The sequence below is a fragment of the Pantherophis guttatus genome, chromosome 6 (assembly GCF_059756535.1).
Source record: "Pantherophis guttatus breed Tessera chromosome 6, ASM5975653v1, whole genome shotgun sequence".
Lineage (NCBI taxonomy): Eukaryota > Metazoa > Chordata > Lepidosauria > Squamata > Colubridae > Pantherophis > Pantherophis guttatus.
Genome location: NC_142068.1, coordinates 73,210,379 through 73,224,908, shown reverse-complemented (window position 1 = coordinate 73,224,908; position 14,530 = coordinate 73,210,379). Strand labels below are relative to the sequence as shown.

The window sequence follows — 14,530 nt, the reverse complement described above, 5'->3', positions numbered from 1 at the left end:
ACAACAACAACAACAACAACAACACACACACACACCTGTCCTTTGTGTATTCACACTTGATAAGTTCACATTGAGGACCACATGATACCCGACAGAACACAATTAATGTTTCTAGTTTCTGGGCAAGATCTGTTTAATTTGTACAGTATTTTAATCTTGTATTTTATATTTTAAATTTTATGACATACGGTAGTATGCCTTATTTTAATCGTGACAGGAATAAATCAACAAACTCTAGAATTTTTTTAATTATACAGATTGTTCACGTGATCGCATTTGGTATGCCAAGCGAATGTCATTTCCTATCACAACAAACCTTATGACATCTCTTACCTGTCCCTGAGAATTGTCCAAAGCTCTCCACCTAAACAGGCTTCCATCAACATATATAAATACTTGCTGTCCTTAAATGTCCTATATAGCCTATAAAAGAAAGGGGGAAAAGAGTTATGAATGCTTACTGGACTTTGAAATGTTAAATACAGTCTATGACCTTCGGCCACTTAAAGAATAGGTGATGGTCTTTAGGTGTTGTATTATTATTATCGTTCTGAGAAAAAATGAAGTCTATTCAGACTTCTGTCAATTAATTCTTTTTTTTTTTTCTGAATTCAGTAGACAACATGTGACTTAGCTTTTGAGGATTTCTGCTACTTTTTTTCTTTTCCTGCATCAAGGGAATATAAATGCTGGAGGCTTACTATGCCAACCGTTACCAATCTCTAATAAATTATAGATGATGTAAGACATTTGGCCTTGAACTGCCTTCAGCTATCAGTCATGGCAAATCTCAAAAGATGCCCTATCATGAATGCCTCTGTCTGTGGGGGTTCCCAATTACAGAGGATATGCAACATGTCCTATGATACTGTAATTTTGAGAGGGACTTGAGTGCTACATTAATTAGACATCTCACAAAAGCACTGCCAGATGCAGAAGAAAACGGGTGTATCTCTTTTTTGGAAGCAGAGTATATGAGCTATTGATACCCATAATAAGCCAAAATTTGGTCTAGCAGCTTTGAAAACATGTTTGTAAATACAACCCAACAGGGTTGAATTATTTTAAAACTTCTGTCTTTCGATTCTGAAATTGCCTTACAGATTATTTCATGTTCTTTTCTGGATCCTCCATGACAGCAGTAGCACTTAGACTTATACACCGCTTCATAGTGCTTCACAGCTCTCTCTAAGCGGTTTACAGAGTCAGCATATTGCTGACAACCTGGGGTTCTCATTTTATCAACCTCGGAAAGATGGAAGGCTGAGTCAATCTTGAGCCAATTGAACAATTGAACTGCTGGCAATTGGCAGAATTAGTCTGCAATACTGCATTCTATGAACTGCGTCACCACTGCTCTACTTAGGGATAATGAAGGGTCTTAGGTGTATATATAGTCCAAGACTGTACTAAAGATGTTTTGTTTTTTTATTTCTTGTCTTGTCTTTAGTACTCCCTAGCTTGATGAGAATTCTGACATATAGAAATCTCACATTTTTGCAAAACTTGGACTGCTTTTGATCAAAATAAGCTATTTTGTGAAGGGATTTTAGTATTTTTTTCCCCCTTAATTTTCCTTATTTTTCTAATCTTTTTGCTAGAAAGCTGGATATTTTGAAATAGCTCTCAAGCAGAAATAACTTTTACTTGTATTTTTACTATTTTATACAAGTTTCATAAAATTATAATGAAGGTGATTCAAAGGAGGTTAGGGATCCAAGTATCTAAAGAAGCCAAGGCGTAATTCAATGTTGTTCTAAGCCACCTTGTAACATTTTGGAGGTACAAATGTGTGCATGTTTGTGTGTATCCACCTATACACAATGAGTTACTAAGATATGACCTATGCTGCTATAGCTATTAGTTAAGAATGGGAAGGAGAGCAGAAATAACAATAGCAGTAGCACTAACACTTATACAGTGTAAGCTGTACTTACACAGCCCTCTCTAAGCAGTTTACACTAAATCAGCATATTGCCCCCAACAATCTAGATCTTCATTTTACCAACCTCGGAAGGATGGAAGGCTGAGTCAACATTGAGCCAGTGAGAATCGAATGGCTGGCTATTGGCAGAATTAGGCTGCAATACTGCATTCTAACCACTACGCCACCACAGCTTTTTGAAACGTAGTTAACATGCCTTCAGTTAGGCATAATATTTCATTGTTATTAATAACCAAATGTCTATCTTTAAAAATGAATTGGCTGTTTTAAGTTATTTATTGCCTGTTTTTTTTATGCACATTGCAACTTTACTCTTCATTTAAGTTACACTGTGGTATTTACAATAATAAATAACGTAGCGAGAATTCATGTACTCGTTGGATATTTCAGGCATTTGAACGAATGTTTAGAGCAGATAAGGCATTATATAGCAATTTGATAGAAAAATGTAATGAAAAGCTGAGAACAAATTCTGCACTCTGAAAGTTTTATCCAAGAACACAAGTCATACCTCACAATAAAATCTGAGTGAGCGCCTTGCATGATCTGTTTTTCTGAGCGTATATGTTCTTGCTGTCTCGTGTCTACTATGTGGCGTTTCTTTAGTATCTTCATTGCAAAAGTTTTTGATTCATCACTTTTCAACTGCACCTTGAGGAAACCAGACATTTGAATGATCAGAATCAGTGGTTATAGTAGGGCTCCCAAATGTTGAGCTTTGAGTACATAATCGCTAGTCGTTACTTTCAAGTGCAAAGTAATACAATCAACAGGCTTAAAATTCTATATTCAGACTCAAGTTAATGGCCGTGACAGCTTATTCTTCCTTTGAGTAAAAACATGTGAAGAAATGTTATCAACTGCCCCCAGAGATACAAAGAATTCAAGACCTCGGTGCCTTCCGCCGTGCCCTGAAGACCTTCCTTTTTCAGCAAGCTGGGCTGGCTTAATGCCTTTTAAATGTTTTAAATATGTTTTGTTATTGTTTTTTAACTTTGGGGCCAAATTTATATATTTCTTTTAAAACTGTTTTTAATGTTTGTATTTATGTTTTTTACTTTGGCTGTACACCGCACTGAGTCCTTCGGGAGAAGGGCGGTCTATAAATTTAATAATAAATAAATAAATAAATAAATAAATAAATAAATAAATAAATAAATAAATAAAATTGCTCTAATTTTCACTCAGGCTACTAATGAGTTGGGATGGAAAACATGTTGGAAGGGGCTAATCTGATTTTAGGGAGTCAGAATAATCATTTTCAGGAAGGAAGTAATCTGATTATTTAAGAAGATGAATGTGATGAGAAAGTCTGTTCAATTATGAGGAAAAATTGGCATGTTATTTGAAATTATTATCATATTTATGTATTTTAAAATGTGTTGGTAGTGGTTTGTTATCCGAGTTTGTTGTTTAATTTCCAAACGTTCAGAAGCTAAACAACAAACTGGGATAACAAACCACCGCCACCATCTACCACCCGAGCTACAAATATTTTCCGCCATTTCTAATTTTAAAATCTTTATATCTTGCATCTTATTCAGTAATGGGAAGCAAGATGTATTCTTGCATCCAGGTCAGGCAGACAATGTGATTGTGGTGCTGACCGAGTGCCCAGAGACTGAGAGTTTGGATGGGGAGAAACTGACTTTGATTCAATTTTGGCAAAATGGAGAGGCTTTGGGGTTTTGACCCCACCATCTTCAGGTGGGGTCTTCTGGTGATCTGTCATAATTGACTCTGGACAGGGTTGCACCTCCCTAGATGAGCTGATGTGTAATTTGGGGGAGTCTTACTGGACTCACCTCTCCTGCTTCAGAAGCAGGTGGCACACATAGTTAGGAGGAGCTTTGCACAGATTTATCTAGTGCCCCAAGTGTGCTTTTTCTGCACCCAGGGGCCATGCTCGTGATTACTCATACTTTAGTCACTTCCCATTCGGATTACTGCAATGTGCTCTATGTGATGCTGCCCTTGAAGACTACTTGGAAGCTACAACTGGTCCAGAATGCAGAAGTGTGTATGGTACTGCACGCTTGAGAATGTTGCACCTATGTTGGGCAAGCTACACCGGCTCCCAGTTTCCTTCTGTGTCCAATTTAAGGTGGCGGTTACCACCTTTAAAGATCTTCATAGCATGGGATATGGTTATATGCAGGACCATCCCTCCCTGAGAGGGATGTCTGTCCATCCTACCATGTTGGATAGGGTGCCATGCTCTTCCACTGACATCTTGTTATCTAATGAGATCTCAGAATTGTCCCTTTTCTATAGCCGCTCCTACTTTAAGGAATACCTTCCCCAACAAATGATTGGGCAGGCGCTCACTTTTTTAGTATCTTAGAAGGCTATCAAAATCTGGCCTTTTACTCAGGTACTGGAATAGAATGAAGCTATCTGGAGCTGATTGTGGGGCATCATGAGTGAGGGACTGGATTTTTGTTTTATTTTATAGCTTATGATTTCATAGTTACTAGTTTTGTTTTGAGACACCAAGAATTGTGTTTAAGATGGGCAGGTATTCATATAAATAAACAAATAAATGAAATACTAACAGAGATTGAAGCCATGTCATTTACCAAGTTTCCACAGCTTAGTCTAGAACATTCCTCATTCCATTCCACTGCTTTAACCACTACACCACATTCCCTCTCTTATTTGACTTCCTTTTTCTTTACTCACCTTCAGCAATGACAACTAAACAGACCAGCAAGCCCTTTACCTTTCCACATGTGTTTTGCAATGACATCTCTTTTCAACATTTATTTTAGCTTTATATAAAAAATAGCTCCTTCAAACATAGTACATTATATAAAATTTGGTCAAATGTTTAAACAAAACACTTAACTTTGACCAGGTAAAATAATTTTCAACAGTCCTTTCGTTATGCGCTCCAATAATATTAAATTATCTACAACTGCATCGTTCTTATTCCCTTATTAAGAAAATACTGTATACTGTACAGAAGGGTTAGGGTTAGGGAATATGAAGGAAATGTTGGAAATGAAAGGAAAAATGGAATAGAAATGAGCTATCTCTACATTCTATTTTCTTTCTAAGTATCCTTACAATGCTAATAATGAGATTTTAATTCTGCCTTGAATGTAAACATGGAAAAGGTTGCATGTTCTACAGTATATTAAAAAAAGAAAGAAATTCTACTTCCTTCTAGCACTGATGATATTACCTAGTTTGGTAATGAAACATCAGCAAGAAAAACTACAAAGTTCACACAGCACTATTAATCCTACCAATAAATGTCATAATAAATAATGACTTTATTTATATTGATTTTATTTCTATGGACATCCATTTTGTAAATCTTATTCATCTAATAACATATTAAAAATAATACAGAAGAACAAAAGCATGAAAATCTAGAACATCTAGAAGCCACCACGGGTTTGTTAAAAACAGATCATGCCAAACCAATCTTATTTTATTCTTTGACAAAGTGAATAAATTAGTAACCAAGAGAAATTCTGTGGACATAGTATACTTACTGAACTCAATAAGGCATTTGACAAAGTAGACCACAACCTACTTTTTCTAAGCTAGAAAAATGTAGTATAGACAGCTTCACCACCAGATGGATTTGTAACTGGCTGACAAACCATACTCAATGAGTCGTCCTTAATGGTGCTACATCTGCATGGAGAGAAGTAAGCCATGAGGTTCCACAAGGTTCTGTTTTAGGCCCAGTACTCTTTAATATCTTCATAAATGATTTGGATGAGAAAATAGAAGGGGAACTCATCAAATTTGCTGATGACATTAAACTGGCAAGGATAGCCAACACCCCAGAAGACAAGCTCAGTATCCAAAAAGACCATGACAGACTTGAACAATGGACCCTATCCAACAACATGAAATTTCCTATGCAGGAAAAACCAATGGTACAAGTACAGATTAGGTGAAACCTGGCTCAAAAACAGTAACTGTGAGAGGGACCTTGCAGTCCTCATGGATGATCACAACATGAGCTAGTCGCAGTGTGCAGCCACCGCCAAAAAACTAATACAATCCTTGGCTGTATAAACAGAAGCCTAGAATCAAAATCACATTAAATATTAGTACTACTTTATAAAGTCTTAGTAAGACCACACCTGGAATACTGCATCCAGTTTAGGTCACGACATTACAAAAAAGATGTTGTGATGTTGGAAAAAGTGCAAAGAAGAGCAACTAAGATGATTAAAGGCCTGGAGACTAAAACATATGAAAAATTGTTACAGGAATCGGGTATGGATATTCTAGGAGTGACATGATAGCAGTAGTCCAGTATTTGAGGGGCTGCCACAAAGAAGAGAGTCAACTTATTTTCCAAAGCACTAGAAGGAACAATGGATGGAAACTAATCAAGGAGAGAAGCAACCTGGAACTAAAAAGAAACTTCCCAACAGTGAAAACAATTAACCAGTGGAACAGCTTGCCCTCAGAAGTTGCAGATGCTTCATCGCTGGAGGTTTTTCAGAAAAAAATGAATAGGCACCTTGTCTGAAATGGTATATGGTCTCTTGCTTGAGCAAGGGGTTGGACTAGAAGACCTCCAAGGTCCCTTCCAGCTCTATTCTGATTGATTGAAAATCTATACTGGTTGCCAATAATAGTCCAAGTAAAAACTCAGTAGAAACAGTAGCATCTCACATAACATCTAACTCCCCAACTCTCATGCACTGAGCCACTGGGCCACCTTTTAGTCTCCAAAGGTCTCCAAAAAGCCATCAAGGCCCTTCCTAAATTTAACCAAGTTTGAAGCCAAATATATATGGGGTGGCAGCAATCCATTTGGGAAATTCTAAAAGAAGATGATTCTTGTACTTTTTCCAAACAAGTAGATGGAACAAATATTTTAAGATAAATTAAAGCGCCTTACAGCAAGAAACTCTGACTCAAGAAAATGAATTTATTTCCAGAAACTTTTCAATGGGGCATTGAAGCAGCATGCAACCTTTTCTATCTTTCACTGGAGGAAACCCAATGTCACAATTCACTGGTTCACAAACTCGACCAGAGTTTGTCTTCTCCGTGTCTTACTGAGGTCAGAAAGAAATCATTTTGAAAGAGCCAAAAAATTGCTCAATGATTGGATGGATGAAAAATGCAGATGTGTGAGAGAACAAGGGCCAAAATGTCAGTACTTCACGTTGCCAGTTTTTGCTGTACATTGAAAGGGAAATTGTTCACCTGAATAGTGTGGAATGAGAGTATTTTATGATGCAAGTCATCCAGTCAAATGAGATGCATTTGTATGCTGCCCAAGACAAAAAGCTGCTTCATTTAACAACTCTGTTCTCTGATAGCTTGACATCGCCAGTCTGCCAGAGGAGGAAAACTCTCTTTCAATCTAATTTCCTTGCTGTTACTAAAGGAGATGCAATTTGATCATTTGTTGAAAGTTTTCTGCCTAGATTCCTCTTTTGAATGCAATTGGCATTTTCTCCAATAGAAGCAACCTGAGCATGTCAGACATTTGGCGTTTCAATCAAAGATGGGGCAAGACAAATCAGCAATATCTCAAAACCGAGGAAGCAAAAAGTAAGTTTTTGTGCAGATCATTAAGTTCTGCAGAGCTTTAAAATAAAGCTTTAAAGACAAACCCAAAGGTCCATATAGTAAGCTGTTTGAATGTACTTAAAGCAGTGTACTAAAGTCAGTGGGACTCTGATGCAATTTCTCACTAACCCAAAATCTTATTAAAGCTCATAAAATTATCTGCTACAATGTCCTACCTGTCAATGACTACTTCAGCTTCAATCACAACAATACATGAGCACATAATAGATACAAACTTAAGGTAAACTGCACTAAACTCAATTGCAGAAAAAATGACTTCAGCAACAGAGTGGTCAATGCCTGGAATGCACTACCTGACTCTGTGGTTTAATCCCAAAACCCCAAAAATTTTAACCTAAGACTATCTACTGTTGATCTCACCCCATTCCTAAGAGGTCTGAAGGGGCGTGCATAAGAGCACCAGCGTGCCTACCCTCCCTGTCCTAATGTTTCTTCTATTTGTACCTATTTTATGTATCCAATCCATGCTTATACTTATTACCAAATACGTTCTTGACAAATAAAATAAATAAATAAAATAAACGTATGATTAAATCTAGCTTCAACTCGGTATGCTTCATTTGATCATTGCTTTTTAGAAAAACAACATTTATATTTCTAGCATTCAAGAAATCAAGATGGTTTCCAAACCTTAGTTATACTTGTGAGAAAGAAGTGCTGTATAAAGTGCTGTATAAAGTGCTGTATATAGGTGTTATTTAGAAATATGATCTTCATAATAGCTATAGAATCTACTTTGGCACCAATGACTGAATCATGAGTTCTCGTATTGCTCTTAAATGGTGACTCCCACTATGACTGTAGCCAAAATATGGCCACTGAGTAATAATAAAGGAGATTAAGGGATTCTCCATCTGTAATGTGTGTGTATATGTATGTATGTATATTTTATATACATATATATATATATACACATATATATAAAACTATAAAAGATCACTATTTCATCCCAAATGATTACAGGTTCTGCTTACTGCCAACCAAAGTAGTATGAATATTGGGGGAAAAAACTATATGGAATGTACAAATACAAAAGAAATGTTCCTGTTTCAACCAATAATTGACTGGAAATCCAAACAGAAGCCTTCCTGTTAAAAAGGAATGACAGTCTGACATTTTGCTGTGAAGCGTCTACTTATTTTTCTCAAATAGGAAACTATTTAAAAAAAAAACCTCAGGTGGTTGAATGCTAAATAGTTTGGACATGAGGAAGAGCCACCCACAAGTAAAGGAAGGGTTTCTAATACTGGCTGACATCCAGCACAGCCTGCTATGACTTTCCTGTGAGTGAAGCTAATATCTGGAGAAACATCTGTTGCTGGCAAGAATCCATATGACAACTGCTCTTCTATCCTGTAATGGAATGGGAAGCATCTCTGCATGAAAGGAACTTGTTGTATCAATATACCAGCGGGTAATCCTTCTCCCGGTCATATATATATAAAGTGGTTTTCTATCGAGGCATCTGGTCTAGCCCAACATATGGGAGGGAGCATACTGCTTCCATTTTCGCCTTTCAGCTCCAATCCAGGAGCCCTCAAACAGTCACATTTACGACAAACAATTTTATACCAAATTTATATTTTGCTGATAAAGAAATAAAGGAATAGATCTACACGAGTCTCCCTTTATTCTTTATCAGCAAAATATAAATTTTATATATATATATATATATTTGTTTTTGTAGATTTTAACGAGTAGAGGTATGCAAGTTTGGTGTATTTGGGTCTTTTCCCGTGTAAGATTGATAGTATCTTGGCAACGTTTAGACGAGGTCCCACTTGTCATCTTCAGGCTGGTGTCTTCGGCTTTGTGCTTGTGCGAGGAAAGTGGCTTTCCTCGAACAAACACGAAGCCGAAGACACCAGCCTGAAGATGACGAGTGGGACCTCATCGAAACGTTGCCAAGATACTATCAATCTGACACAGGAAAAGACCTGAATACACCAAAACTTGCATGCATATATATATATATATATCTCCACACACTTTAAATTAGAACAGAAATGATGAAATATTTATGGTTTAACTCCCTTTCACATACATATGGAAACACATACAAACACACACACACACACACACACACACACACACACACATCTTCCTTCCTTCCTTCCTTCCTTCCTCCCTTACTCCCTCCCTCCTTCCCTCCCTCCCTTCCGGCATAAGCATAAAGCATAAAGCCAGAAGAATTACCTTGGGCCAATTGCCCTCTCTCAGCCCTGGGAAGGAGACAATGACTTGTCCAAAATCTTGTCATGAAAGTTGCAAGGACTTGTCTCAAAGGTACCGCTACGATACAAGCGATGGCTGTTGTAGATTATAAGAACAGAGTCTATTGCATGAATCTTCGTTACGCAACTGGAACACTTAACACTTGGGGGAAGCTAATCAATCAGAATCTAAAATGTAAATCTCATTTACAAGATTGTAAATACACATTCTCAGTCAATGTCCATTGTAAAAGGCCTTTGTTTAAAAAGATTGATTGATTGATTGATTGATTTTTGTCAAGCATATATAAGATTACAGATAAAGTATAAACATGATTGTGAATACATGAAATGTATAAACTTGATAAACATGATTATGAATACATGAGATGGTTACGAATAAATGGGGGACATTAGGACAGGGACTGTAGGCACGCTGGTGCTCTTATGCACGCCCCTTACAGACCTCTTAGGAATGGGGTGAGGTCAACAGTAGAAAGTCTAAGGTTAAAGTTTTGTGGGTTTGGGGAAGAGAGCATAGAGTCAGGTAGTGCTTTCCAGGCATTGACCACTCTGTTGCTGAAGTCGTATTTTCTGCAATCGAGTTTGGAGTGGTTTACCTTAAGTTTGTATCTATTGTGTGCATGTGTGTTGTTGTGGTTGAAGCTGAAGTAGTCATTGACAGGTAGGACATTGTAGCAGATAATTTTATGTTCTACACTTAGGTCTTTTTGTTTAAAGGTTTTAAAAAACAAGCAACAGTATCTGAAAAAAATAGTAGCTTGGACTTAAATTTTCTCATTCTAAGGAAAAATGAATAAACCCCCAAAATTTTGATAAGTAATCTAGTCTATTTTAGGCATTTTAAGCACCTCATTCATTTCTATAACAAAAGGCAAAAAGTATTTTAAAACACTTCCAACTATACCTATCCTTAGCACACGAACAGTAAAATCGTTATGGATCAAACATTTGTGGGATTATAAGGCACTACGTTTTTGTATCTTAATGCTACATTTGGAAAGGTTGGATTAAAGTAGTAAATTCAGGAGTTGCAATTAAAGTATGTTTTCATGGAATATGAAGGGGGTACTGTCACTTTATAACTCTTTGAATGGGTCTTCTGACTTCATCCTAGACATGATTAGAAAATAATTGCAAATTATCCTCAATGTGGCCATGTACACTATAGATATGATCTAACCTGTTGTACACCCAGCACAACAGTTGTGTGAAACTATTGTACTTCTGAGAAACGGGGGTTTGGGACAGTGGTGAAATCCAAATTTTTTTACTACCAGTTCTGTGGGCATGGCTTGGTGGGCATGGTGTGGCTTGGTGGGTGTGACTTGGTGGGCGTGACAGGGGAAGGATACTGCAAAATCTCCATTTCCACCCCACTCCAGGGGAAGGATACTGCAAAATCCTCATTCCCTCCCCACTCCTGGGGGAAGGATATTGCAAAATCTCCATTCCCACCCCACTCTGGGATCAGCCAGAGGTGGTATTTGCCGGTTCTCTGAACTACTCAAAATTTCCGCTACCGATTCTCCAGAACCTGTCAGAACCTGTTGGATTTCACCCCTGGTTTGGGATCTTGCTCTGATCTGTGCCATTCTTTTGCATAAATTAATTTGGTGATCTTTGATCTGAAACCATTTGATGACAATATGAATAAAATTGGCTATAATGATGGAAGCTAACTAACTACATACAAAGTTAATAAATAATATTCCTGATCTAAATTTGGTGGGGCTATTTTATTTTAACAGAATGTATGAGGTCTATCAGGGATTTTATATATGTATATTGCTTTGTTGTACCTCGACTATCCCACCATATTAAAAAAGAAAACTGACAAAGGGAAGGAAACAATTCCTATTTGTAATGCCTGCACTTCTAACATGGATGATATGTTGGCTTTTGTCTGAAAATTATTCAAGTTGGCAGCTGTTTTCTTTCTTTTTCTAAATGCATAATTTTGAGAGCAGCCTGTGCCATTTAGTAAAGCTAAATGTATTGGAAAGGAAATATGCAACCATTTTTTGAACAGCAGTACAGCACAGAGAGGATAAATGTGACACTTCAACAGGAAAATATGAAGAAAGCATTTTCCTTCCAGTTCAGCAAGTAAAATCTAAACAAACTGCGAACTTAATTTTCATTTGAAAAATAAGAAATGAATGCACCCCCCTCCCCTTTATGGAAAACAGGACTGTTCCTCCTTTGAGAAAGGGAACTAAGCGTCATGATGGTCTGAAAAAGCTAACAACTCCACTCACACTGAAATAAAATAACAAACACCAGAACTGCTATAATACTGAAACTCAAACCCATTAATCCTGTAGTATGAACCAGTGGTGGGTTCCTCCCGGTTCGGCCCAGTTCCACCAAGCCGGTAGCGGTGACGATATGATGTCACCGAACTGGTTCTGCCCCCCGTCCCCCGCCGCCCCCACCCCCCTGCATTATTCTTACCTTTTATTTGGCCCCACCCCCAATCTATTGCTGCCCCCTGAGTCCCAGCTGATGGGCTGTAAGGAAAAACTGTTTAAACTCTTGCTGTGGGGCTTCAAAGGGCCACCCTACAGCTGATCAGTGGTAAAAGGCAGTTTGGTGGTAGACTGGTGCCTCCAAAAACAAATGAGTAGATCGGTGCCTGCAAAAATAAATGGGTAGACCAGTGCCTGCAAAAATGCATGAGTAGACCAGTGCCTGCAAAAATAAATGGGTAGACCAGTGCCTGCAAAAATACATTTATAGACCAGTGCCTGCAAAAATAAATGGGTAGACCAGTGCCTGCAAAAATACATGAGTAGACCAGTGCTGCAAAAATAAATGGGTAGACCAGTGCCTGCAAAACTACATGAGTAGACCAGTGCCTGCAAAAATAAATGGGTAGACCGGTACAGCTCTGCAAACAGTTAAAAGCCTGGTAGACCAGTACCTCTGCTAAATCCTAAAGAATTGTCACATGACCATCAAGCCACACCCACAAAATAAGCCACGCCCACAGAACCAGTAGTAAAAATTTTTAGAACCCATCTCTGGTATGAACATATATATAGTCATAAGAAGACCCCCTGGAACATCACTCAAATTTGTTAGAATCTCATCGAATGCTTTTCTCCCCCAGCTTTGCTCTCAGTGGGGTCTGTAGAGTTAAGTTTAACTGTTAGATCACCACACAATGTGTCTATATAGCAATTCTTGTCATTTGATTCCTCACCAGGTAGTGGGGAAGCTGACATTCTCAAGAGTACTGCCTGGAGTCCTAATTCAAGCACCAGCATTTCCACATGTAAGTAAATGGTCTTTTCCTCAAATCATCATCTCCTCTTTTAACCACCCCATAATCCCTTGTTGGGTGGAGGCTGGGCAACTGAATAGAGTTGTGTGTTTACTGGCCAGATGCCCTTCCTGTCTCCAATGTGGAGTTTTTTTGGAAGCAGATATATTCTCAGTGTGCCCAGAGAGAGAAATCTCTACCTCTACCTAGGATCGAACTCACAGCCTCCTGATTGTGAGGCGAGAGCTCTACCTCTAGGCCACCGCACCACTCAGTTTTTTCCTCAAATGTCTCACTTAAAATAAATCAGAGGTTGGGGCAGGATTATTCTGACAGCAGTGGCAGTAGTTCAAGTCTCGAAGACTTTCTCCTGAATGAAGAAATGCTGCCATGTTTATTAGAAGTGAGCAAAAGATACAAAATTTAAGGATTCAGAATACCACAAATATCCTACAATTAAGAAATGCTCCATGAAATATTCCCGATCTGATTTTTTTTCAAACCCCACCCCCACAAAACTCTATACTTTATAAAGTAAGTCTTTACTGTTGCAATGATCCTTGAGTAAAAGGTAGATGGTTATCCTGATTTGTGTTTCTTTCATGCTATACTGTATATCTGTTTCTTTCCTGCAGCATTACATCCACTTAAAACCATCTACAATGAAACCCCGATTTTATGGACCATTCAAGAGAGAGGTTGCCTATCATACCTCACCTTTGATTAAACTTGTACTGGTATCATGTGTGTACCAATTTTATTAAGACCCAATGAACTAAACAGATACAACAACCACATTACATCGCTTTCATACCTACACAAATGATGTAAGTTGACAAATGACATTAATTTATAAGAAAAATCCAAATTGTACTTTCAACAGACTTGGCTATTATTTGAATAGGAAATTCGGACACATCTTATCCAAAGTTCACTAAAGGGAGGGGGTCAATTAAACCAAAGATTGCCTATAGTACAGTGGTGGGTTGCCCCCGGTTTGGACCAGTTTGCAAGAACCGGTAGTAAAACCAGCGGGAGGCCCCGCCCACTGCCCCAGATGTCATCATCAGTGATCTGCACATGTGCAGAAGCTTCTGCGCATGCACAGAAACAAGGCGCGCACGCAAGCAAAGCAAGCAAGCATGCACAATCCCGTTGCGAACCGGTGGTAAAGGTAAGTAGAACCCATCCCTGCAATAGTAGTTTTTTTTTCACATGCCTTCAGTGTACAGATTGCATTTACAACACGTACATATGACTAGATTGTAAATGGCTAGAAAGGAAATTGTTGTGACCTCAGCTTCCTGAGTCATTAAAATACATGAGTAGTCCCAAAAACCACTTTTATTGCAACAGCTGTGAATTATGTTCATTCACAGCTGAGTCCCAATTAGCTGCAAAAAGTCTTTTGGGAGAAGTCCTTTGGGATAATCATCAACCTTTATCTCCCTTGACACGTTGCCAAAGACCTATTTGGCAAAGCCACACGGATTCCAGAATCAAACA

At 38.1% G+C, this 14,530-nt stretch overlaps 1 protein-coding gene across 2 annotated transcripts in view; it reads right to left on the bottom strand.

The window, feature by feature from the left end:
* Positions 1 to 14,530, bottom strand: part of PRKG1 (protein kinase cGMP-dependent 1) — an 873,884-nt gene that overhangs the window by 20,024 nt on the left and 839,330 nt on the right. For both annotated transcript variants that reach the window (XM_034425955.3, XM_034425954.3), the window contains exons 11-12: positions 2,457 to 2,596; positions 334 to 423 (exon numbers count right to left, since the gene is read on the bottom strand). In XM_034425955.3, coding sequence (XP_034281846.1) covers positions 334 to 423; positions 2,457 to 2,596 — 230 coding nt within the window. The remainder of the gene's footprint in view (positions 1 to 333; positions 424 to 2,456; positions 2,597 to 14,530) is intronic.